We start from the raw sequence: 25,666 nt of genomic DNA on the forward strand, positions 1-25,666 counted from the left end.
AAGACTTAAAAATATGTAATCGGTAGTTTGCATAAATTATGTACGCCATGGCTCGGAAAGTCGAAGTGTGCCGCATATGTCGGAGATTGTGTCGGCTAACGCCGTGAAAGGATATTAAGCCCTGTCACGTATCGGTTTACACTGTTACGGTAGCCTTATGCCAGCGATCGGCACAGAAATAGACCACTTTTTTTCTTTGTATTCTGCAGTGCAGTTAGCGGCTTGATTCCAAGCAGCGGGTTCTTGCCGGCTAATGTGGCATCCGAGTGCTGCACCATTGCGCCGCCGTCTAACCGCTGTCCAAAAACAGCTGCACAACAACTGAATTGTCATGAAACTATCGCGTTTATCTTATCTTACATAGCGTTGATTTCTTGCACCTTTTGACTGAGTAAGTTCTGCGTTACTTTAAAGTGAGTAGAGTTTCGGAAAATATTCTTGACAGTAATGTATTAACCAAACGAAAGTGCGTTAACAATGGCGCCAAGTAAAATCGTGTCGAAATTTTTGAAATAACGCGCAAGCCGATTGGAACGTCAGTCAGCAGCTTGATTTCCTGAATTTCAAATTCAAGCACTTTTTAAACTGTTGGTTATGGCTATTTTGCCGCAAACACCGCAATGAAAATTTTAATAGGAAATAGGCATCAAAATAACAGGAGTGCAAGCGCAGACACACTGCGTCACTGTTAAAATAATAAATTAGCCATTTCGAACCTTTTTCGCAGCATGTTACTTTTACTCTACTCGTACTGTTTGAATGCCTTGTTTTTGAATAACCGCCTTAATAGTAATAACTAATACTACATACCAAAGAGTTGTAAGAAAGCTGCTATTTTTACTATTTCGGTTTATTATTGTTTATTGTAAATGTAGGCTGGTACCCCATTATGCTAGGATCGATATCTAGCGTGGGAATCTAAACCTGGCTAAACCCGGTGCGTAAAGGTTATTGTACGCACATTTTTTGTTAGTGAATGCCAAAGCATAAACAGAGTAACGAGTATATCGAGCACTAACAGGCAAACTGCCATGATGCCATCATCACAATAATATTAGCGGTGGTTGTTAAACCACATCAGTGCACCAAGCGAGGACCAGTGCCACGGAAAAATGGTATTGGGATTGTGAAACTGGAAAAGCGTGACGTGCACTCTTCGTGGCGTCAGACAAACTCTGCTGTGGAGACTGTATAGTCTGTTATAAAGCGTGTAGTTTTGACGAAGGCTTAATTGCATTACCTTGCGCTTCGCGCTCGGTGCAAACAAGTATAAAAGCAAGATACAGTAAAACCTCCATGATACGTACACTCTTATGCACGTACACCCTCTGTATTACAATAAGTACACCAAAACACTAACCAAAATTACGTTTCACTGCAAAAAGCACATCTGAGTTCCGTACACCCTCTGCATTTCGTACGAAATTTTCTTAACGGAGGTGTCACTGTAGTAAGAGAGGTTTCACTGTAATAGAAAGGGCGTCTGATGTGAAGGAAATAAACGCAGTAATAGCTGCGCTTGATGCGAGAGTGTGACGCCGCGAGCACGCGGTGGCTACGTGGCAGGAAGTCGTGTCATATATCCGCAGTTTGCCGCCATATAATCTCCGCGTGAAGGCCGCGTATCCCAAAAAGCGGTCAGAAAACTGTTACAAGTGGTATTTCTCTAACGGAGAAATACCACTTGTATCATACCCTCTAACGGAAAAATACTACTGCTCGCTTTGTTGTCCTTGTACTCCTCCATGAAACGCTTTATTTGTCCGGCAGTTGCCTCCATCTCAGTCATAGGCGGCCAATGTCAAAACGCCGGCAGAATTTTCTGCCGACCGAATTTTTGTGTGGTCAAAATGCCGGCCGAATTTCCGGTGGTCAACATACCGGCAGAATTTTTTCAACATTTTCAACTAAAAGTAAAAATTCTAAAAAATATTACCTGCCTCGAGGCATACTTGCCACGCGGTGTATAACAAAGATCTGGATCTTACAGTTACATAAGGATCTTTATCGGCACGCTTTTAGTGCTCTTGCATTGACAGCGTGCATAGAAACTCCCGGGAGACCGGGAGAGAAAGCAAAAGCCGCGCAAAAGAGACAAACAGGTGTTCAACAATGCCACAGCGGCAATAACACCGAAGTGTGATTTAGTCTGATTCCTTTTTGGACGTACCTGAGATGAGCCAGAACTTCTGAGTCTAGACTGGCACAGCTGACTCTCGTAAAAGAACTTCTACGCGCAGACGCGCTCACAAAGGTTTTCTACCTATTTTGTGGCACCTTATTTGTCTTTTTTGCGCGGCCTCTTGATTCTCTTTTGCGAGCCAAGAAACACTAAAATCGTGCCGATAAAGAAACTTGTATAATTGCATAAGTGTAGATTCCCAAACCTTTCTTATACACCGCGTGGCAAGTATGCCTCGAGGCAGGTAATATTTTTTAGTATTTTTACTTACAATTGAAAATGCTGAAAAAATTCTGCCGGCGTTTTGACCACCGGAAATTCGGCCGGCGTTTTGACCCCACAAAATTCTGTCGGCAGAAAATTCGGCCGGCATTTTGACCACACAAAAATTCGGTCGGCAGAAAATTCTGCCGGCGTTTTGACACTGGCCGTCATAGGCTAAGACTGAGATGGAGGCAACTGAATCTTGATGATCACGTTTGACATCAAGCATATCAAAAGTTATGACTCATAGCTCTTTTGATGTGCTTGATGTCAAACGTGATCATCAAGATTCCATCCTCGGCATCCGTAATTTCCCTTTTCCGCTGCAGTCATGTCGCATTTTAGATTGGAAATGTCATCTTCAGCAGTTCTCATATGACGGTTCAACCAACGTACATCAGCGCGAGATGCATCCACTCGGTCTGTGACGGCAGTGACTTTTAATCCGAAAAATGCAAATGAGAAAAGCGCGCGTTTCTGGCAGCGACGCAGCGCTGCTTTTATACTAAAATATTTGAGACAGCAGTTTGCATTACCAAATTTTAGCAATCTAATAAGCGTAGAACAATGTCATATTAACCAGAGCGTAAATTAACAATAGGGCGTGCCATAGGTGTGACAATATAAATTAATCATACAATGATGAATCAGTGCAATGCTCCTCATTGTTCGATGGTGACAACTAAAGTGTAGTTATTAATAACTTTTGCTGCCCTAATTATAACGCTTCGATGATCCTATAATTATGCAGCAATATTTTTACCGTTAACAGACCCTGTCCATGTGGAGCATGCTGATACCGGAAATGTGCTGTGCTAAACCATGTGCTAGGCCGTTGTTGTACTAAACCATGTGCTAGGCCGTTGGTAAATCAATCATAAGTTTAATTCCGGATTTCTTGGGAATTACTATGGTATTCTGAATAAGAATATTCGTTTTCTCCCATTTAAGACCAATATGATTGATAACCAAAAGCTAGTGCTGTGCTAAACCATGTGCTAGGCCGTTGTTGTACCACTCTCTCACGCTTGTAACTGTTTGACAGAAAACTCAACAATATTATACCAAAAGCGACCAACACTGCTTATACTTAGCGATGCTTGGAACGTATGTAATGTATCCGCGGGAGTTTAACGGAATAGTAAATTCGCCTAGACCGCCCGCACTTCGACTTCTTTTGATGCCGAAGAAGCCGACGCCTAGTGCGGGCGGTTAAAGGGAATTTACTACCTCTTCAACTCCCGCGGATGCAGTCAGTAATCTTACCGGTTTTGCGAGACAGTTTTAGAAGATGGTCATACTGATGCCTGAACATTAAAATCGACATGGCGGTTGGTTCTCATTTCATTGTCCTTAAATCGTGTGCCTTATGCCTGTGTGTTGTGGCTTGCCCCGTAACGAGATGGAAGAGCCGGGAAGCAAGTAAGTAGCAAACACATTGCTTGACACATCACTGACATCACTACATCAGGAAGCTGTTCTCCTTGAATCAATCGGATTTATGCACCATGAGTGCACGACTCAGTGGAGCTTTTAAGGCATGCAAGATGTGCCATGGTACCTCCGTAACTGCAAGACTTGGGTACTACAAAATAAGCAAGGGAAATTGTTAGTTTGGAAAATTCGTGCCGTACTCGTACTCTCCCCTTAAAAAACAACGAATCGAGTTGGGTTACAGATGGAAAAATTATTATTTTCTCAATACTACTAGCGCAAGAAATATAGTCAGTATTCACTTTAATAGCTTAAATAGTTATAATAGCTTTCTGTCAGAAAGCTTTATAAATCCTTTGTTTTTTGGTAGTACTGAAGCAACTAGACGTTGAGCTGTTGAGAAACCCGAACGGAGCACCACGGCGCTCCGCTGCCTGGCGAAAACGCTGCCTGGCGAAAATCTTTCCATTGGTCGGTTTTATTAGAAATGAAATAAACCGACCAATCGAAAGATTTTCGCCAGGCAGCTTCAATTCGGCACGGCTGGCAGCTTGTTTTCGCAATCGCGTCACTGTATGCAATTTCCGCTCTTGTGTTTCGACGAAAATCAATAGCAGTCGCTGATCAGAGTTAGAAAACCGTTTTCATCATTATTTACCGTCGCGTTTCTCCATTTCGCGCATGTTTGTTTAGTTTTTGTTGATTTAGAATTTCTTCCTGTTAAATTTGACTTATCAGTGTGCTCCTTTGGTCGATGAAGAGAGCAGTGTGATCACCTGTGGACAGTTTACTTGAGAAGATCCCGATCGCGATATGGAACTGCCATTTTTTTCATAACGCAGCTCTCATTGAACTGGACTTGATCGCTCCTTCTCCCAGCAAGCGTCCTTTTTTGGATCTTTCCACAAAGTAAGGCGTATGTGGCCGTACGAGTATTGGGAAATGACTCAACAACAGTGATTTTGCTCTGCATGTTGAAGAACTCCAGTACAGTACAATCAAACTGTCAATAGCGTTTGGCCAGCCGGAAACTAGCCATCATGGACCGCGACGCCTCTGGGCCAAATGCAACTCATTTGAGTTCTAATGGTAGATCCAGAACAGATCCACGGACGGAGACAGAAACGGAATCTATCCCGTGGAAGTGAGCAATACGATCTGGATTGCGAACTATTGCGGAATCACAAAACGTCGCACCGTAAACTGCTGACTTTTTAATATTGAAAGTTCCGACAATCGAAAATCAATAATGATCGGCGCAGCTCGATCGTAAAACGTGGAGCCCATTCAACAGCGTGCAACGCTGTGCAGCACGTGCTATGCCGCGCCCACTAACAAAACACAAGCCAATCAGAAGCGAGACACAACACAGGCCATAATCCAAAGGCGTAGCGCCTAGCGCCACTGACGTGAACGCTAGTGATCCCGGTCTCACATGCCTCTGGGGGGATGCCGAGCTCCTGTGAGGCTGGACACACTCCCGAATCCACGAGAAGACGACGGTCGCCGAGTGTCTGTGTGTGCTCAAAAACATCAAATTCTCTTAATCCATTTTATCACATCAATTCCGTAAAGGCACAATTCCATTTAATACAATGTGAAATAAAGAGATCCAATTATAAAAATACTATCAAATCATTAAAACAGATCAACAGTAACAGATCAACAAAAGTATTAATCAAATTGTAGACTAGGATCCTCCATTTCTGACTCGCAAAGGTCACAGGTCCTGTCCACCGTTTTCCGCACTTTAATCCATTCCGCTCCGTTGAGCAACTTCGCGCATCCATAATGCGACTTCCATCACAATCCGCTTTGAGAATCGGGTGCGTATCAAGTACGACTTTAGGAATACTGCTTCATCTTTGGAATATGGTGCGTATCAATTGTACGACTTCAAAATGAGATCCATAAAGGTCATGGAGGGACGTCATATAGACAAGCGTAGTTCGCTTCCTCCCTAGTAAAGGTCATCCTTTGTTGAGATGATCCGTTGTGATGTGCGACTCGGTTTGGGTTAATGGTCCCAAAAGGTCATGCGACTTGAATTCTAACACGGTGACTCTCTTGGGCGGTAATAATCCCAAAGGTCATCCGACATCTCTTCAAACTCTCATCAAAGGTCATGGAGGAACTTAGCCAATTTCTGCGGCCGTCAAGCATTTCTTCGCTTGCCTCCCTGGTAAAACTTTTAAGTTGACCTTTCCGTCGCACATCCAACTTCAATATGCCTCGAGCGGCCAGAGTGCCGGCAAGTTTACCGTAACATCTCTGATGAGGCCGGCCAGTTACCGCATTAAGTTTACCCCATGAAATTTCCACAGTTAATCTTTTACTCTTGTTCGCCGCCTGTGGCCAATGTTGATACGAGAAATCCGGCTCGATTACCGTAGTTTTTCTCGTTTCACCTTTAACACTGAATCGCTTAAGAAGAGTGCCGGCATAGTTTACCGTAACAACTCTAATGAGGCCGGCCAATTGCCGCATTAAGTTAACCTCATCAATATTCCACCTGTTGTCTTTCTCTTTTTCGCCGCTTGTGGCCCCGTTTCGTATTCAAGAGATCCGGCTTGATTACCGTTGTTTCTCTTGTGCATTTATAACACTGAGTCGCTTAGAGAGGAGAGCCGGCTAACTGCCGTAACTACTCCCTTGGGGCCGGCTTTATAGACCGAATCAATTTCAACCCCAATAGATACTCCACATGATTTCTTTTTGGCAATTCTGTGCTATAAACGCTGCAAACAACAATTACACAAATACAGTTTATGTTAACATGTCACGTGTCACGTCCTTTATACAACACCATTTTCATCTTTGTGACGTACCGACAAATGCCGTAGACGTCCTTTTAATAGTGTGATCATAAAGGTCAACACTATTCCATTTCATTTGAATCGCCCTCGTCATCTCTCGGCGGGCGTTTCTTAGCGCTTTCCGGTTGGTTTCGGTCGGAACAACTTGGCCTCATACGAGAAACTCGGGTGCTTCTGTATAAGTTTTCCTGCGTTCCGCGCGAATTCCAATACGACGTCGAACTTTTGTTTAGTGAAGCTACGATGTTGTTTCTTCAAATACGTCTTCAGGCCTGATTTAAATTTGGATGTCACCGATGCTGTTCTTATTCGTATGAAATTCTTCTCCGCTCCGTTATACGCTTTGATTATTTCATCGACCGTGTTCAAATTATCATCATCTGGACCATCAAATTCTTCGTCTGAGGTGAAGTCCAATTCACTCTCTCCCTCTGGTTCGGCGTAATTGATCACTGCCATTGCATCAACTTTCATGGCTGTTTTGACCTTTCCTTTCGTCTTAACGGGCTCGCTCTTTGCTTTCTGCCCTTTATCCAAGGCCTCCGCTAAGCTTCTTGGCTCAGTAGTCCTTGATCGTGTCGTTTTCGAATCTGTATGTGACCTTGCACTGACCGTCGAAGTGCTTGGAAGGCTCACTTCCGATGCCTCCGATTCACGCGACGTCTCCCGTTTCGCTTTTTCGCGAATCTGTTTGTCCTTGCGCTCCTTTGGCGTGGATGCGGAAATGACAATGGGGACAGCTTGTTTCACCGCTATGACCTTTCCTTTGAGTTTTGATGGCTCTGCTGTAGCCGATTGAATAACTTTCTTTGGCTTCGTAGGTGTCGATGACCTTTCTTCAACTTCGCCGACTGACTCGTCCAATATCTCGACATCATGCGACGCTGGTTCATCTCTTTTCTTCTTCCCGGTGCTTGTGCTATCACTTTCGTCACCGCTCTTCTTCTTCTTATCTTCTTCCTCCTGTCGTTTCTTCTTATCCTCTTCCTCCCGTCGTTTCTTCTTATCCTCTTCCTCCCGTCGTTTCTTGAGGAAATCGCCTTTCTTAACCTTGTCACGGTTCATGGCCTCTTCCAATCTGGGCGCTTTCCTCGGTTTGACTTTTGAGGGCTTGACCTTTAAGGGCTTTTTATGCTTATCGGCCGTTTCTTCGTCTGAGCCTTCTTCCTCAGGTGGGTCCTCGTCTTCCGACTCTGGTTCGTCGTCACCAGGTGGATTACAATGGGCACAGTTTGGTTCATCACACTGAAGGTGCTCATGACTTCCTTGGGCAATCTCAAGTACTCTTTGTAGCGAACGTCTGGCCCTCCTGTTTCAGTTACATTTGCCGACGTGCCCTGTGCCTCTTCCGTCTCTCCGGCTCCGCCTTCTTGTGCCGGGGGCTGGATTTCCAAATGTAGTGTCTCTGTCAGCTGTCCCTGTGAGGCGACCTCCCACAAAGGGTTCTTCTTAGCGTCGTAAAATACCGTTTTGTACGATCCGTCCTCCATTCGTCTTGTGAGTCGGAAATGTGCTCCATCGATTTCCGCTCGATGCCGCATCATGCTGATCAGTGTACTCGCTTGAACCACGGCATCTGTCCGGTCGCTTTCGGGTATCAGATCCCATAACTGCTCAACGGCTGCCTGATTCGCATTTCGGGCGCTCTCTTCTGATACGTCCCATGGAGCATATGGAACCGGGTCTCCTGTTATTGGATCGACTATCACTGCAGTTATGGTTTCCACAGCTTCTCCATTACCACCGAAAAGTCTGAGGGTGACCTTTCTGCTTGTCGCCTCTGTGTATCTCAGGACCGACTCATAATCATCTGACGATCGTTTCTTCGGATCTGGATCCGCCGTCGGTTTTGAGCGAGTTCTCTCTTTGATCAACAGTTTGCCGTCCGTTGTGTATGTATATGCCACGTGGTCATCATCTGTGCCCACTTTGATACGGATCCATGCATCTTCTTCGGTTGCAACTTTAGATACCACGTGCTTCATCATCTGAACGATAACTCTTGGGTTATGACGTTCTTCTGGGGGAATAAACTGTAGCGCCTCATTGACTATCGTTTTTGACTCTTTCCCAATGGCATCCTTGACTGACCTATCCGCGAGGGGATTATACGAGTCGATCTCTTTGTTCGTTTTCTTATCGACTATTCGTGCGGTGACCTTTCGTTCTCTATGGTCTTCGCCAGTGTACTTGGCCGTGAAGCTTCTACACTTCGGAAATCGAATTTGACCTTCTGTTCCAGCTGGTGTGGGTGGCGCGCTCTTTCTACCCACTGGGACTGGGCCTTGTGGCTTTGCCGGCTCAGCTGGTGTTGCTTTACCTGACGTGGCCTTCTTCGTTCGCTGCCCTTTCTTGTCAGTTTCTTTTGGGCTTATCGTTGGTGACCTTGCTCTTTTTCCACTCTTCGTGGCTCCGCTAGATGGTTCTGTAACCGAACTGGTCCGTCCACGTGTTGATCCTGCGGTCGAGCTGGCCCGTGACCTTTCTGCTCGTTCAGTTAATTCGGCATCAATCTTTCTCTTTGTTGCCAAAAGGTCACTGTCAGACATTTCATCCACCGAAGTGGCTTTTTCGACTAATGGCTTAGATGTTCCTGCGCTGCTGGTCGCTGGAATCGTTTTCTCTTCCGGAAATACTTTAAGGTATCTCAGAACCTTCTCGATAATCCGCGGCCACTGCCTGCCATGTACTGCCGGATGATATTGCCACATCGATGCAATTTTATCGCTAATTCTTTGCGCTTGACTTCTATCGCTTTTGTTTTCTCTTTCAACGCTGTGTGGCATGGTTTGATGACTGCCTCCAGGCTGATCAACTTTCCATACCATCCATGTTCGTCTTCCACTCTCATGTGAATTCTGTAAAGGTCACGGCACATCCTGTTAAAGTCCTGAATGGCCGTTCCATCCGCTTCTGTCAACTCTTCTGCTTTGTCCACGATTACGTTTAAACGCGCATCATCCTCTCTGAGGTCCAAAGGGAGTTTCGGCGCGTACTCGTGTACTGAAGGTTCGCCTGGTGGCGTCAACCGTAACCCATCTGGTCCCGTTTCGTCCAAGTTAGGGCCCAGTGATGGCAATATGCCTCGCGGTCGTGGTGAATCGAACCGGTTTCCGCCTCGTCTTCCTCCTCTCTGTGGCGAGTTCCGGTGAGATCGTTGCGCTCCAAGTTGCTGCGGTGTTCTCATGCGAGGCGCTCCGATATCCGACAGTGACAAGCCTCCCGTCTCCGGAAAAGGCGGTAATATCGGAGATGACCTTTGTGATCGTGGTGGAGTTCCGCTGAATCCACCATGTCCCATAAATCGACTCGGTGTGGTCTGTTGCGGTGGCGGCATCAACATTCTTGCCGGTCCCATCATTACTTGTGGTGGTCCCATCGGTGGGGTATACGATCCTGGATACGGTTGATACGGGGCGCCCGTTACTTGTCCCGAATACTGGGTTCCGGCAGGTGAGCCGTGGTGCACCCAGTTAACCGTGTCCTGATAACTCGTCTGCTGTCCTGGATCGTGATACACGTAATATCCCTGGCCGCCATAGTAACCTCCTTGACTTGTTCCAGGTTCATTCTGAGCCGTTCCCACTGACGACGTTGATCCTTCACCATATGAGGTGTCATAACCGTATTCACCTTCCATTCTTATAGGTGTAGATGCTTTTAGTGGGTTTCCAATACTTTCCGAGTCTGAATTATCCGAGTTTTGTCGTCCCAATCTGTCCATTAACTGTGCTTACCTTCTATAAAACGAAACAATAAAGGTTAACTTTTTGCACAGTGGTGACCTTTCTTTTTTCCTTTTCGACTCCTATTTTTAATTTATTGTGACCCCTTATTTATGTCTATGTGGTTATTTGTTCTCTCGTCCTTTAGTTATCCGATCAAGAAGTTCTTTCTCGGCTGCATCCTCAGGTTCGCCTTTTTGGGTCAATAAGTCCGTAGGGGTCGGTTTCTTTTTCTTCTGTTTGGCTTTCCGCTCGTTAATTGCTTTCGCTATATCACGGCCCAATTGTTCAGCTTTTGATTTGACCGCTTCTATCTCCTCTTCTCTCTTTTTTATGAGGTCATTCTCATTACCGGTAACAGTGCGTGGTTCGAAAAAATTCGGGTCACGCTCTGACATCTCAGCGTCCGTACGCTGTTTCGAAAGGTCATCCTTATCTTCGGTAGCAGTGCGTGGTTCGAAAAAGGATTGTTGCAGGTCCTTTTTGGAAGTACGCTCTGGTACTTTAGAGGATCGGTTCGTTGTCTTGTTCCAGTGACCTTTCTGCCAAATTACCAGCCTCCGCGTTCAACTTGATTGTGACTGCTGTTTCGAAATCCTTATCCTCTTTCTTCTTTCTTCCTCTTTTCTTTGTAGGTTTGTTTTCTTTTTCCATTTCAGGTAGCGGAGGTGGTTCGAAAAAAGGTTCTTTTTGAGGAGTATGCTCTGCGCCCTTATCCACTTTTTCCCTTTCAGGTAGCAGAGGTGGTTCGAAAAATTGATTGGTACCATTTTTCGAAGCAAGCTCGGCTTCTTCCGTTTCTTTTTCGTTCAACGTTCGTTGCGAATCTTTCTCGTCGGGTAATGGCGGATGCCACGGCTTTAACCGATCAATAGAAACCACTTTTAGATCCGCTTCCTTCTTCGGATTCTGCTCGATGACCTCCGCTTCGTTTGTTCGCGGGAAGCTAAGAATTTTCCACACTTTATCGTACTTCGACTTGAAATCCGACTGATTTTCTTTTTTTCCTTGTTTAGTATCTTTTGGAAGTCGTATAAGTACCAAATCGCCCACCTTGAAATTCGGCTCCGATTTCTTCTTATTATAAATTTCCGCATTTTTCTCATATGCGTCTTTGATGTTACATCTCGCCACTTCTTCGGCAAAGGTCAAGTTCTTTTCATGGTCTCCACCCATTCGTCTGGAGTTCCGTAATCATCGGGTATATTCGTTTTTGTAACCACATCTTCCGGCATTGTCATTTCTCTGCCGTGTAGCATATAGTATGCTGAATATCCCGTTGTGGCGTGCACGACTCTGTTCATCGCCGAAATAACATATGGGAGATACTTGTTAAACTTTCGCTCATTTCCCGCTTTTAGGTATTGCGCCAAGCCATCAGCAATGGTCTGCATCTGTCTTTCTACTTGGCCTTGACCTTCTGGATGATACGCCGTTCCAAATGTGTGTTTAATCTTAAACACATTGGTGACCTTTGTCAACACTTCGGCTGTGAAGTGCCGTCCACGATCCGTATGTAGGATGTGCGGTGCTCCGTGTACCAATATCACGTGCTTTACAAAGACTTTCGCGAATTCTTTAGCCGTTGCCGTCTTCATTGGTACCGCAATCACATATTTCGTCAGTTGATCAATAAACACCGCTATGTATTTGTATCCACGTTTCTTCGTTGGCAACAGCGGTCCCTTCAAGTCCGCGTAGACTCGGAAGAATGGGTGTCCAACTTTTATCTCCTGTAGTTTACCGGGTGGGCATTTCCTCGGTGTCTTGCGAAATTGGCATCCTTGGCAAGCAAGTATGTAATTCTTCACGTCAGTGCTCATTCTGTCCCAATAGTAGCGCAATCTTATCGCTGACAGAGTCTTTTCAAATCCCAAATGGCCTGCTGCTTTCTCGTCGTGCAATGCGTGGATTATCGCTCTTCGCATTGACAACGGTACCACATATGACCTTTCAAGTTTTCCATTTTTATCCTTTACTCGGTATAATATACCATTCCATAACTGGTAATGCACTTCAAATTTCGATCTTGTTTCCGCGTCTGGTAGGTGTTCCAGTTCGTCTATGATCATTGCCAGATGAGGATCTTTCAGCTGTTTGTTTCGCAACTGCAAGTTTGAATCATCAACCTCTTCTTCGTCGCCTTGCAGGTTGACAATGCGAACTGTCGCTGTACTGAGTTCATTCCAATCCTTGATGACCTTGCATCGTGGTAACGGTTTATACCGCTTTTTCGCCTGTTTTGGGAATCTCAATAGTTTGATTGGGCATTCGTTCATCGCTTGTGCCACTTTGTCCGTTTCCCAAAGGTCATCTCTATTCTCCGCTCTATCATCAAGTCCCGTGACCTTTCCATTCTGCATTTGAGATTCCGCGTCAAGTCCGGTGACCTTTAAGTCACTAACGGCGGGCAACCAGCTTCTCACTCGGTTCACTTTTGCTTCGTTTTCAGCCGACTCGTTCGCCGTAGCTGAAGTGACCTTTAATCGTTTCTCCCTCTGTTCCACCATCTGCAGGAACAGCTGTCCAACTTCAATTGCCGGTTCCTTCGTATCAAACTCCTTCTTGTAATCCTCGAAATTCGGAATCTCGTCAAATTCTTCTTCGTGACACGTCGGACCTTCAATTGGCGCCCTTGATAACGCGTCCGCATTGTCACAGTATTTTCCCGGTTTATATTCAATTTTAAACTGGTGACCTTGTAATGCCATAGCCCATCTTGTCAGTCGCGGGTTCATTCCAACTTTATTTGTTTCTGACCTTAGCAAGTTCGTCAACGCCTGATGATCCGTCCTTACGGTGAATTCTGCGTAATCTATATACGGCTTGAATTTCCTGACAGCGAACACTACTGCCAGACATTCCCATTCCGTTACACCGTAATTCTTTTCAGCTCCATGTAGAACACGACTGGCGTACGCGATCGGATGTCCATCTTGTGACAGCACAGCTCCAATTCCTTCTTTACTTGCGTCGCATTCGATTACGGTCGGTTTTGCAGGGTCAAACTTTGCCAATACCGGACCTTCACATAACAGTTGTTTTAGACTGTTGAACTCTTCTTCATGTACTGCTGTCCAGTCTTTTTTGACATGTTTATCTTGTCGCAGCAGTTCATATAAGTGGGAAGTCTTCTGTGCATATCCCATTATGAACTTGCGGTAGTAGTTCGCCAATCCAAGGAATGACCTTAGTTGCCTCTCTGTTTGAGGCCGTTTAAATTCTGAGACCGCGGTGACCTTTTCCGGATCCATTCGAATTCCATCTTCACTGAGTATGTGACCCAGGAATCCCATTTGTCTCATTCCAAATTCGCATTTCGTTGGCTTAATCGTGAATCCCGCTTCAACTAGACTCATTAAGACGTTTCTCAAATTCTGCATGAAAATCGCCCCCAAGTTTTTCCGGCGAAGATAACGTCATCGATGTACCCGAAAACGCAACCCTTTCTTTTCGCTTTCGAAAGTACTTTGTCCATACACAATTGAAATGTTGCTGGTCCGTTGCAAACTCCAAACGGCATACGTTTAAACCGATACATTCCATCTTGCGTGACAAAGGTCGTCTTATTGATTGACGCTGGATCCATTGGGATCTGCCAAAATCCACTTTGTAGGTCCATTTTTCCATAATATTTGTTGCCTGCGCACGCGTCAAGCAGTTCATCCGGGTTTGGTAGCGGGTAGTTATTCTTTCTTGTCAGCTTGTTGAGCATGATGTAATTGACGCAAAATCGCGTTCCCATTGTTCCGTCGCCATTTTTCTTTATTGCCAGTACGACTGGGAAACTCCATTCGGCATCTGACGGTTCAATTACATCTTGTGCTAACATTTCTTCGATATGTTTCGTTATAAACTCACGGCCTGTCCAACTCGTTCTGGCCGGGTTGCATTTGACTGGTTTCGCGTCTCCCGTATCAATTACGTGGGTGACCCCTTTCACATCTCCATACGGTTTCTTTGATGTGGGTAAGACTTTCCAGAATTCCCAAAACGCGTTGTACACGTCGTTTTTCTGCTCTTGGGTAAGGTCAGGTCCCAATTTCAGGTTTTCGATTATCTTTTTAAGTTCTGCTTTCGTTGTCTCATCCACCTCAGGGTCTTCGAGTACGTTCTTTACTGTCCCTGCGTTGACCTTTACATTCTCCATATGTTCGTACGGCTCAACGTAGCCGAGAAGCTGATTTTTCTTCACGATTCGGTATTTGCTACTGTGATTTGCGATAACGATTTCGAAGTATTTTCCCCTGTGGTCCGTCACTCCTGCCAACGGTTGCACTTCAGTTTCCACTTGTGGGACCGGTGTAAACATCAGCTTGTTTTGAGCCGGTGCATATTTTCCCATCTTGACCTTTACACGTGTGCAGTTTGACGGTTTCAATTTGATTCGCTGATCGCTGTAAACTTTGATCACGTCCTTCGACATTCTAGCTTTTTCCACTTTCAATCTTCTGACTTTAATATCCTTTTCTTTTTCCTCATCTACTTCGTCATCTTCATCCAAGTCCATTAAATCCTCTTGCTCCGAAAGGTCACTTACACCTGAATCTTCCGAAGTTGTTGAGTTATCGCTTGAACTCGTCCACTCGGAGTCGGAGTTACTGCTCTCATATTCTTGTGCAGTGGCTTGACCTTTGTTTGCCTTTTCGAGTGGACGCTCATCAACTCCTTCATCTTCTGATGAAAGGTCACTTTCGTTTTCTCGCGACTCGCTAAGTTTTTTCACTTTCGAATTTTTGAGCAGGGGTTTGTCCCCTTCTTTTGCCTTTCGCCCATTTCGTGCGGCTACTCTCGGGTGACTCCTCGCTACCCGAATTCTCGTTGGTGACCTTTCTGATTGATCGGAGTTTGACCTTTCTCCGTCCGATTTTGACTTTTCCAGTTCATTTATTTCTTCGCGGCTCGTTAATGGCTTTTCGGTCAACTCGACCGGCGGACATTCCTCACCGTTATCGAGTGACCTTTCCCCGTTTTTTGCCTCAGTTACTGGGTTTTGTTGTTCGTTCGATATCCTTTCAACTTCCTCTTTAAACCTTTTCCACATTTCCCCTCTATCCGTTAGCATCTGCGCAATATCAAAAGCCGACTTTGAACTTTCTTCCGTTTCGTTCGATCCGCCTTCAGCTATCTCAACTGGTTCCTCATTCTCTGCTTCTTTGGGAGTCCCTTTATCGGCTTCATCCTGTTGAACTGTTTCGTAACCTTTAGGTCGTTTAGGACCAACGAAAATACAGTTTGCCATCAGTTCTTCGGTGACCCATTCATCATTTGGAATCGTTTCATACATGCACCATGTATCACCGCCTCGTTCGGGGTAGTCCACTCCATCTGGATCTGGTGCAAAGGTCACCTTTTTCTTTTGCACTAATCCCGGTAACCTTCTTTTCCGGGTAACCTGTAGTTCTCGCATCTCTTTTACGTCAAATTTGGGGATTTCTCCCTCGAATTCCTTCCAGTATTTCTCGAATGCTTTTTCGTTTCCCTCTTTTAACGCGTTGTAGTACACTTCAAGTGATTCGTAGACAGGTGTTCCAAGTCCTGCCGGGAAAATGATCGTTCTCCCTTCACCTTTATACATGTGGTTCACACGGAAGTCCCAGAAAAGGTCAACTCTCGCTTCTTCCCACATTTCTCCTTCTTCGGTCATCTCTTCTATCTCTCGTTCGAATCTCATTTCTGTTGCTACCGGATCGAGAGGATCTTGGATTCCTTTCTCCACACGTTGCAACCAATGGTTTAGCCATCTGCCTCTTCCGATTATAAAACTTTCCACGCATGACAACCACGTTCGATATCTATTCCAATGATACCGTTCGATGTGTGGTTTCCACATTTCGTTTGTCCGCATGATGCTTTTCGCCTCCTTTTGGGCATGACCTTTAAGGTCTGCTAATGCGGCATTACATCTTGGCCATTCTGAAAGGTCATCTTGGGAGGCATTTTCACAACATTCCGCGCATTCCCACTGTGGTTGCACTCTGCACGGATCCTCAAAGTAACCGTGGTGACAACTCCCGGCTCGTTCTTCTGGAGTTAATGTCCTTTGACTCGCTTCAGGTTTAACCTGTTCCTGTACTGTGGTATCTTCCTCACATTCGATTGGGGTCACGCTTTTATCCTCAGAGGATATTTCAATGACCTCTGGTTCTTTTTCTGTTCGGTGACCTTTCAATTGTTCGAGTGCCTTGTCGCGGATTTCGCTTGTAAACATCTGTTCCTCTTCAACTATTCGTTTCAAAACTCGTAACCTTTCACTCTTTTTATCCTTCCCCACTTTAGCCGTCTTTATTTCCAGTGCCTCTGGTACTGGGATAGGCTGCCCACTCCATGTCTGGCACAAGAGATTGTTTCGCTGCAACTGCCGCTTCTTTCTGTGTGGCAATTATCTCTTCAATCGTTGGTGACCTTTCGGTAGCAGGTCGTGGTTCGAAAAAGGGTTCCTTTTGAGATTCACGTTCTGTTACTTCCTCTTTGGTTTTATCTGGTAGCCTTTCATTTTGGGTAGCAGATCGTGGTTCGAAAAGGTTCGAATTACGCTCTCGTTCCAAGTTCTCAGTTGCTGGTGACCTTTCGTCTTCCTTTCCCAGTGCCTCTGGTACTGGGATAACTTTTCCGACTTTTCCATTTTCATTTTTCGTTTCCAGTGCCTCTGGTACTGGGATAATTTCTTCCTGCTGCACTTTTGTCATTCCCGGTGCCTCTGGTACTGGGATGACCTTTTCTCTTCCCTTCTGTGCCAGCAAGGTCCGATTTAATGTCTTTTCGATCTCCTGCTGAATCATTTGCAACTGCTCAAATGGTGACAATTCTTTTCGCGTCATCTTTTTCTTTTCGTTTCCCGGTGCCTCTGGTACTGGGATTAGCGTTTATTAACCAGTTTGAGCATTTTCCGTCTGTTTTACAAGTTCGGTGACCTTTCCGACTTGAACTTTGGCAACTGGTTTTGGGTCATCTTCTTTCTCTTCTTCACCTTCATTGTCCATTAGTACGAATTTCTTTTCCAAGAAGTCAAATCCCAATAACACTTGTACGTCGTCACACTTCGGTCGGACGTAGAATGAATGTTCGCTTTTCCTTAAGGTCACTGGCGCTACACAGTAGTGCGTCACCAGGAATCCTGACGTTCCACTAATTCCATTTATTTTCACCAATCTGTCAGGTGGCAATGGGAGCATATGGAGTCCATTCTTCTCGCAAAACGGTTTGCTGATCAGCGACGTCTCAGCGCCGGTGTCCAACATTGCGTTGACCTTTATGTCTCCCACTTTCACTTCGTGTGTGTACGCTTCAATTCTCTTGGGCAGTTTTCCATTTTGAATCTTCAAAGTATGAATCTTACATTTCACAGGAATAAGCGATACTGGTCCCGGGTCCATATCGGGAAGCACTTGTCCTTTTGCTGGAGTGCTATGACCTTTCAATATCTCGCTCAACTTATCAATCCTGTGTGGGACGTCAGTTCGAACATCGTAATATTTTCGCGGCTTTGTCTTTTCCGTTTGCTTCTCTGGAGCCATTTTACCACTGGTGACCTTTTGCACGTTCTGCACTTGCTCATTTGCTTTTGTGCTATCCATGTGACCTTTAGTCACTTCATTTATCGTCTGATGGATCAATTCCTCTTTACGATTTTCATTTCGTTTATCTCTCAGCTTCTCAATGACTTCACTTGTTATTTGGTCAGCTCGCTTCAATTCGTCTTCTTCGCTATCTCTCATCTCCTCTGGTGACCTTTCATATGTGACCATATTATATCCCTTTTCGGTCATCCATTCGATCACTTTCGCAGATACTTCATTGTTCGTTTTCGTCGGATCGATTTGCGAAGACATCCCGTCTGTTCGGGCTGGTGACTTGTCATTGGCATCCTTTGCAGTGCCTCCGATAAGTCCCGTGACCTTTCAACTGCGCTACTCTGTTGCGTTTGCGCCATTTCATTTGACCTTCCTTTCTGTTCATTTTGCGCTAAGTCCTGTGACCTTTCGTTGCGCTTCATGACAAATCCGCCACCTGTCAGCTTTTGTATGGGGACTTTTTCTCCATAATTCGGCGGTTTATCCTGTGGTGGAGCATTACGTGAATGATTCCAGTCAGCGAATGTCTTCTTATATTCCTCTGGATTGAATACTGGGACTGGGTTCGATGACCTTTGCGCTGGTTTCCCGGTAACCAACTCTTCCAGTCGCTTTCTTTCACATTGCGTTCGCAACTGTTGCATGTCCCAGTAATCCTCTTGTGACATTCCCGCTTTCTGCTTCGCTTTTGGCGTTACGGGTATCCACATCCCGTGATTGCCGTTCGGTCTGTAGGCCACTTTTTGCCACTTCTCCTTCTGTTGTAGTGTTACTGCGTCCACAAGTGAGTCGTCGGAGTTCTGTGCCATTTCCTTATTCTTTTGCTGCGCTGTTCGCAGTGTCAAGTCTGTTTCTTGACCTTTTAACACGACGCTATCGCCGTGACCTTTCACATTCACATTCGCTCCCTGACCTTTCACTTGGACTTTTCCAACAGAAGGTGACCTTTCATCTTTTCTGTTAGTGATATTCTGCTCCATCCATTTTTGCCTTATCAACTTGTCCTCTGAACTATTCCAGAACTTTGGCTTCGGTTCTCCGTAACAATCACAATTTGGCCCATTCACCTTATCGTTTTCTTCCAAGTATTTCCGGAATTTCGCATGTTGCTCATTTACCTCTTGAGCAGTATCGTTCTGCGGTTTCTTCTGGTTCAGCAGCGCCTGTTTAATCTTTGCGTTCCGTTGTGCGCGTCGTTGCGCTAACACTTCTTCGCTGCAGTACGGTGACCTTTCATTTTGCTGCGCTGTTCGCAGTGTCGCGCTACCGTCACGACAATTTCCACTCGCAGTACCATTCTGCGGTGACCTTTGGTCCCGTTGCGCGTTTCCACTCGCAGTACCATTCTGCGGTGACCTTTTATCCGCTTGTACTGGTTTCCCGATAACCAGTTCGTTTTGCTGCTGTGACGGCATCCTTATAGCCGTTTCAATTTCTTTTTGCAATGACGACATCCATATAGCCGTTTCCTGTGGTTGCGGCATCCATATAGCCGGTCCACTTTCGTTTTTCGCTGACGGCATCCGTATAGCCGTCGCAGTGGTCACATTCACTGCAGTACCATTCTGCAGTGGTGACCTTTCCCTTTTATCCGGTGGTTTAGGGTCGGGACGATCAGTAGGCTCACCGGTGCCTACTGATCTTGCCCGTTTCCCTGAACCGGCGCCCCACCTTGTTGCGCGCCCTGCACATTTCCTTGATCATTCACCGGGCCGCCTCCGTTTGGCTGGCCACCACCATTATTTTGGCCACCACCCTGTTGGTAGTTTCCGCCTCCATTTCCACCGCCTCTGTAATTTCCGCGGCCATAGCCTCTGTTCCTTCCTCTGAAGCCGCCGCGGCCGAAGCCACCACGGCCGTAGCCACTATTTTGGCCACCGCCATTTCCATTATTCCCGTTTCCTTGTTGATTTGGGAAGTTTGCCCGAGCCTGATACCATTGCGCAATCAGGTCATATCCGTTTGCCACCGCCTGACGCCAGCCACCCGTGTTGCGCAGCCGTTGCCATTCTCTGAAGGCGAACAGATTTGGGTTCTGATCCGGCGGCGTATTCGCGAACTTGCATCCTTGCGTCTGGTGGTTGCCGTACATGCAGTATTGGCACATCTGTACGCCGTTTGCCACCCATCCGTCGATCATCTGGAACTTGAATTCTGTTCGTGACCCTTGATTCTGTTGAAAGTTCTGATTTCCTCTGTTTGGCTGGAAGTTGCCCTGACCTTGACCTTGGAAGTTTCCTTGACCTCCGTTCCAGTTCCCATTTCCGTATCCATTTCCACCGAAGTTTCCGTTACCCCCTCCTTGTTGTGGTAACACGACATTCATAGGGGCCATATTCTGTGGTGCCGGTGGGGTTAGATTCTGAGGTGCCGGTCTCACTTGAGCCGCCGCCTGTATCGCAGCTACCATTGCGTACGTGAGTGGCTGTCCCGTCTGACTGTCGATAAAGGTCACTTCTTTGGTGACCTCTTGCACCGGAGCCTCCCTGCGGTATTCCACCGGCTGCTGGACTGGCGCAGCTGCCATTCTCTGTTGCGGCACGTTTTCAACTTGGCCTTGGCGGATGGTCACGTATTCCTGATTACGTTGACCTTTCGGCGCCTTATACTTTTCCTCTCCCGTTGCCCAATGTCGGAAGAAGTCCTTCACGTCCGTTGGCGTCTTGCACTTTTGTATACGCAATGCCTTGTAGAGTTCATTGTCTCCTCTACATCCTTCAATTAGGAAGCCGACTGCTTGCTTTTCGGTGATAATTCTCTTCGCTTTGAAGCGCATTATCGCCTGATAATACTGGTCAAGCGATTCCTTTCCGAGTTCAAATTTCCTCGCGTAGGCCTCACGTAAGCCTAAGACTTCTTCATCCCGATCACCATATTCGTCTTTGAATTTGTCCATCCACTCTGTTATTGAGTATTCAATTCTATCTTCGGCTGCGATGTCCTTTTCTCCTTCAAACCATGTTTTAGCAGGACCTTTCACCGCGCTAGCAATCTCAATCATAATTTGGTCGTCCGTTAGCTGGTAGGTTCTTTGGGTTTCCTTTACTAGTCGTGTCCAGCCGCTCACTGTGTCACGACTGCCGTCAAAGGTCATGAGTGGTGTTTTCCGGGCCATCGAGTTGAGTGCTTTTGTCAATTGCACCGCTGTATTTTCTGCTCCCTGGTCATCGTCTTCTTCACTACTTCCATCATCGCTTTGATTTCGTTTCGCTTTTCCATAACGGGATTTCCTTGGACGCTCCTGCCGGCTGGGGGGTCTGTCCCGTCGCCCTTCATCGATGAACACGTTTGTTTCGATGTGCGGAGGAAATTGTGAAGGGTCACCTCGACTCATATGCGGGTAACTTTCCGAAGGTGGCTCTTTGTCTTCTTTGCCCTTATCTCCTTCTCTTTCATTTTTAACACTTCCCTTACCGGTGCCGGTTCGTAGCGGCATTTCGAAGTGGAAGCTTTTGCCCGTGCCCGTTTCGTGCGCCTTGCTGTAACTGGGCGGGGGCGACTCCACTGTTGAAGTCCTGACTCCATATTGCAGCAGTTGTTCGTCTTTGTGTTTATTCGACATGTTGAGCGCCTTATTCTCGTCTTCCAGGCGACGGACTTTCAACTGGAATTCCTCTTTTTCCGTTTTCAAATTCTGATTCTCCTCGTTGACCTTTAGCATGTGCTGATGGAGTTGGAAGGTCTTCTCCTGGATGACTTTTTCAGTATCATTCTCCATCCTCTTAATGTGTTCCGCCAACTGGGTCACATCCCTTTCCAACGTCGTGTATTCCTCAGCTGCTATTTTCAGCTGGTTTTTTGTACGGGTGACCTCATCTTCCCTCGTCATTGCCGTTTGGGTCATATCGATCAGCTCCGTGTTGAGTCTGATGATCTCCTGTGTTTTCTGATGTACCATTTGTTGCCATTCTTTATCTTTCAGTTCAAGGACCGTGACCTTTTCATCCAAGAGGTGTGCCTCATGTTCCCACCTCGCGCCTCGTTCTGCAATTGTCTTGGCGGCTTCCTTCAACTCTTTGATCTCATCGGTGACCTTTCTGTTGTCCTCCTTCAACACCTTATTCTCTTGCATCATCTGTCTTATTTCGTTATTCAACCGTACACCTTCGGTGGCTGTTTGATCTCGCAAGTCCTTTGCCACCTTAGCGGCTTCATCAGCCCTTCTCTGGTGATCGTATGACTCCTTCTGGAGGGTCTCGATATTCTCGTCACGGAGCTTCAGGTCATTCCTGAGCTTGAAGACTTCAGTAGTGTTTGTCAACAACCGCTGAGTAGCATCGGCGAGTTTGGTTGCGTATTCATCTCTTTTCGTTTCGGCTTCAGTGACCTTTAGTTTCAGTGAGTCACATTCGTCCTTCAGTTCCGCTAAGTGTCGTGACCTTTCCGCTGTTTCTTCGGACATACTTTCGTTAAGGTCACTGACTGCAAGATGACCTTCCATTTCTCTGTCATCCACCATCTTCAAGTATTCTTCCGCGAGTTCTCTTTGACGTTCGTATTTGATTTTCCATTCGTCCGCCGCGCTTTCCAAGTCTACCTGTTGTTGTTCTAATACGTATATTCGGGCTTCCAGCGACGACAGTTTTTCCCGGTTTTCTCTCGTTCGTTTCGTTGCCTGACTTTCCTTGGCCTCGAGTTCGTCTTCCAACTCTCTCACCCGAGTCCTCAAAGTCGTTGTGGGACTGTTCGGTGATGGCGATCTAACATTGATGACCTTTCCCATTTGTGTCCGTTCAATAAGGTGCTCGGGTATGTCCTTGAATGGTGTCATCCCTTCAACACGGTCAGCTTCCTTCATCGCAGTCTGGAAGGACATATTCATCGTCGCTTCATCATCCGTGAAGTATGATTCATTCGATTCATCTGAGACCATTGGAGTTGCCCAAAGGTCATCACCTGCGGTTTTATCGATCAGTGAAAGGTCATCCAGTCCCAGTTCAACGAGTTCTTCTTCGGTGACCTTTGTCTTTTCCATTTCCATTTGAGCCAGGTTCACGTTTTTATCCTGCTCATTCATTCCACTGATGGTAGCATCCGACTGTGATGCTCCAACTGATTCCGCTCCTCTTGCTGTGGGTTTATCCTCCCCGGTGACCTTTGTCTGGTTCATCGGATGACTTCCCGCCACAGATGCGGGAGTATCCTTTCCGTCACCGCTGGAGCTCTCCTCATTCTGTGTAGCTCCCAGCGCCGCTTGGTATGTGCTATCACTGCCTTTGCTGTCTTTTCTTGCAAAGGTCACAGCCGCTCGGGTCTGTCTATCATGTCCGACTGGACGCGCGAGCGACTTGTATTCCTTCTTATATGGATCAACTGCGCTTTGTTGTGATCCTCGGGAGCTCCTGCTTCCCTGACTGCTGGTAGATGTCGGTTCCTCTTTGTCTTTATCCATGTTGATCGGATAACTTGGACGTTCCTGCCAATTGTTCTCACAACCACGTTATTGTATGGTTTATTCAATTGTCCTAAAGGTCACTTTCGTTCTGTGAAATTTTCTAAGTCCTTAGTAAAGGTCACTTTCCAGTTGAAAAATTTCGATTAAGTCCCGTTTAAAGGTCACTTTTTCGTTAAAAAGTTCGAGAGGTTTGCCCTAAAGGTCACTTTTCTGACAAAACTTCGAAACCGTTTTTTCAGTTCAAACCACGTTTACAAATGAAATCCTACAGCTGCTGATATCGCTGTACTACTATGCGCTTCAATTTCACTTCGTTAAAGGTCACCGTTCATCAATTCCGGATCTTAAAGGTCACTCGAAAGGTCATTTTGATCAGTTAGAACTTTTCGGTAAAGGTCACTTTCCGATGTCAAAGGTCAACTTCTGATCTCAAAGGTCACTTTCCTGCTCGTCTCAACTCAAAAGGTTACTTCTCAACTCGATTCGAGTTAAAAGGTCACTTTCTAGCTCAATTAACTCAAAGGTCACTTTTCCTTTGTTTCAACTCAAAAGGTCACTTCTCAACTCAATTCAAGTTAAAAGGTCACTTTCCCGCTCAATTATCTCATCTCAAATCAAATTTCCCATTACGACTCGAGTTCAACGGAAAATCCCCATTCGGGTTGTTTACTTCATTCCTATTGGTCAGCTAGCACAAATCATTCAGTTCAAATTTCAACCAATCACAGCTCAGATAACTGACCAATCACGTTGCTCCTCTAAAAATTTATATCTGCCTGACGTCACGGTCAACGGCCAGACATGTGCGCCGTGTGCAAAACTCCGCCTATTTTTACGCTCAGCTCAGAACGGACCAATAAAAATTGACAATTTTACCGTCTAACCAATCTCGTAATTAATAACGGTTTTCTACCTGTTAACCGTCCGTTCCACGGGGAAAACGATCCAGATGATCCAAATTCTTCTTCCACTATCCGTTCCCGCGCTGCCGCCGGTTTTACCGTAACGGTGGTGCCGCACGCTTTTGAAAGGTTACTGTGCCGGCTGACTGCCGTAGCAACAGTGGTGGCGCTCTACTCCAGTTTGGAGGAGTCTGATCGGTCTTTTCCGTACGCCCCTTTCGGCGTTTCGGCGCTTCTGCCCCACGGCTTAGGATTCGCTGAATCCTTGCCGAGTACCAGTGACACCAGTGTAGGTCTTCGCTGAAGACTCTACACCGAGGAACACTGGCGACTGCTCTCTTGAACTCTTGCACAGTCCCTGCAACAGTACAGGTCTTCGTTGAAGACGCTGCACCGAAAACAAGGCTGGAAATCCACGTCAGATGAGGAACTTGCACCGCTTGTGGTGTTGCGCTTTGCTGTGGTACAGACCTGTGCCTTACTGGTCGGGTTCCACGTCAAATAACAGGCCAACTTTGCCTGGCACAATTCAAATCAGAGAACCGCTGTCGGCTCTGCTACCATCTAATGGTAGATCCAGAATGGATCCACAGACGGAGACAGAAACGGAATCTATCCCGTGGAGTGAGCGACACGATCTGGGTCGCGAGCTATGCGGAAACACAAAACGTCGCACCGTAATCGCTGACTTTTTAATAATATTGAAAATTCCGACAACAGAAAATCAACACTGATCGGCGCAGCTCGATCGTAAAGCGTGGAGCCCATTCAACAGCGTGCAACGCTGTGCAGCACGTGCTATGCCGCGCCCACTAACAAAACACAAGCCAATCAGAAGCGAGACACAACACAGGCCATAATCCAAAGGCGTAGCGCCTAGCGCCACTGACGTGAACGCTAGTGATCCCGGTCTCACAGTAGCAAACTAGCCAATGGGCAGTTTTGCCAGAATCACCATAATATAATTATATGTGTCCAGCTCTGTTACATGCAAATGATGCAATTAATAATACTCCTTTAATTAATGCTGATTACTCGATATCATTACGATGTAACCCATAACTGGTGATAACAAACCAGAAACCGCACTCAACTATCAAACTACAAGCCAGTAATTTTTGCAAACTGTAAAGCCGCTTAAAAAAATGGCCAAAAGCGTGCGCCCGCAAGTCAGTGGAATACACACCGGAGGTAGCGGAATACGTCGTCTTAGCTTGCCTTGCGCTACATAATTTATGCGCGACAGTACCCGGGCGGGATCGCGTCGGTACGTTCCCGCCGGGTTTGTTGATGCAGAGCAGGAAAACGGGGAAATTTGTAAAGGAGGGTGGCGAAAAATTGTTGAAGAAGGTGGTAGTGGTTGGCAAGCGTTCG

General features: G+C 46.2%; 3 protein-coding genes across 3 annotated transcripts; all 3 read right to left on the reverse strand.

Moving 5' to 3' along the window:
• Positions 1–3,054: 3,054 nt before the first annotated feature.
• Positions 3,055–7,994, reverse strand: LOC129602566 (DNA ligase 1-like). Its single transcript, XM_055501614.1, has 2 exons — positions 4,539–7,994; positions 3,055–4,031 (listed from the first exon to the last, which is right to left on the reverse strand). Exon 1 carries the CDS (start codon positions 7,759–7,761, stop codon positions 6,808–6,810), a length of 954 nt encoding a protein of 317 aa, XP_055357589.1. The 5' UTR covers positions 7,762–7,994; the 3' UTR covers positions 3,055–4,031; positions 4,539–6,807.
• A 35-nt stretch (positions 7,995–8,029) lies between these two features.
• Positions 8,030–25,202, reverse strand: LOC129599323 (uncharacterized). The gene is made up of 2 exons (XM_055497539.1): positions 24,304–25,202; positions 8,030–10,436 (listed from the first exon to the last, which is right to left on the reverse strand). Exon 2 carries the CDS (start codon positions 10,418–10,420, stop codon positions 9,344–9,346), a length of 1,077 nt encoding a protein of 358 aa, XP_055353514.1. The 5' UTR covers positions 10,421–10,436; positions 24,304–25,202; the 3' UTR covers positions 8,030–9,343.
• On the reverse strand, positions 21,128–23,105 carry LOC129580714 (uncharacterized). The gene is made up of 2 exons (XM_055471370.1): positions 21,516–23,105; positions 21,128–21,265 (listed from the first exon to the last, which is right to left on the reverse strand). The coding sequence occupies exons 1-2, from the start codon at positions 23,103–23,105 to the stop codon at positions 21,128–21,130; spliced, it is 1,728 nt and encodes a 575-aa protein (XP_055327345.1).
• Positions 25,203–25,666: the final 464 nt, after the last annotated feature.

Source organism: Paramacrobiotus metropolitanus, unplaced genomic scaffold (assembly GCF_019649055.1).
Source record: "Paramacrobiotus metropolitanus isolate TYO unplaced genomic scaffold, Prichtersi_v1.0 Parri_scaffold0000004, whole genome shotgun sequence".
Lineage (NCBI taxonomy): Eukaryota > Metazoa > Tardigrada > Eutardigrada > Parachela > Macrobiotidae > Paramacrobiotus > Paramacrobiotus metropolitanus.

Excerpts from the sequence above, each read along its gene's own strand:
- LOC129599323 (XM_055497539.1), bottom strand. The coding sequence starts at position 10,420 with ATGGACAGATTGGGACGACAAAACTCGGATAATTCAGACTCGGAAAGT.
- LOC129602566 (XM_055501614.1), bottom strand. The coding sequence starts at position 7,761 with ATGAACCGTGACAAGGTTAAGAAAGGCGATTTCCTCAAGAAACGACGG.
- LOC129580714 (XM_055471370.1), bottom strand. The coding sequence starts at position 23,105 with ATGAACCAGACAAAGGTCACCGGGGAGGATAAACCCACAGCAAGAGGA. Across the intron at positions 21,266-21,515 it reads AACAACTGCTGCAATATGGA|GGCGACGGGACAGACCCCCC; the intron begins GTCAGGACTTCA and ends TCATCGATGAAG.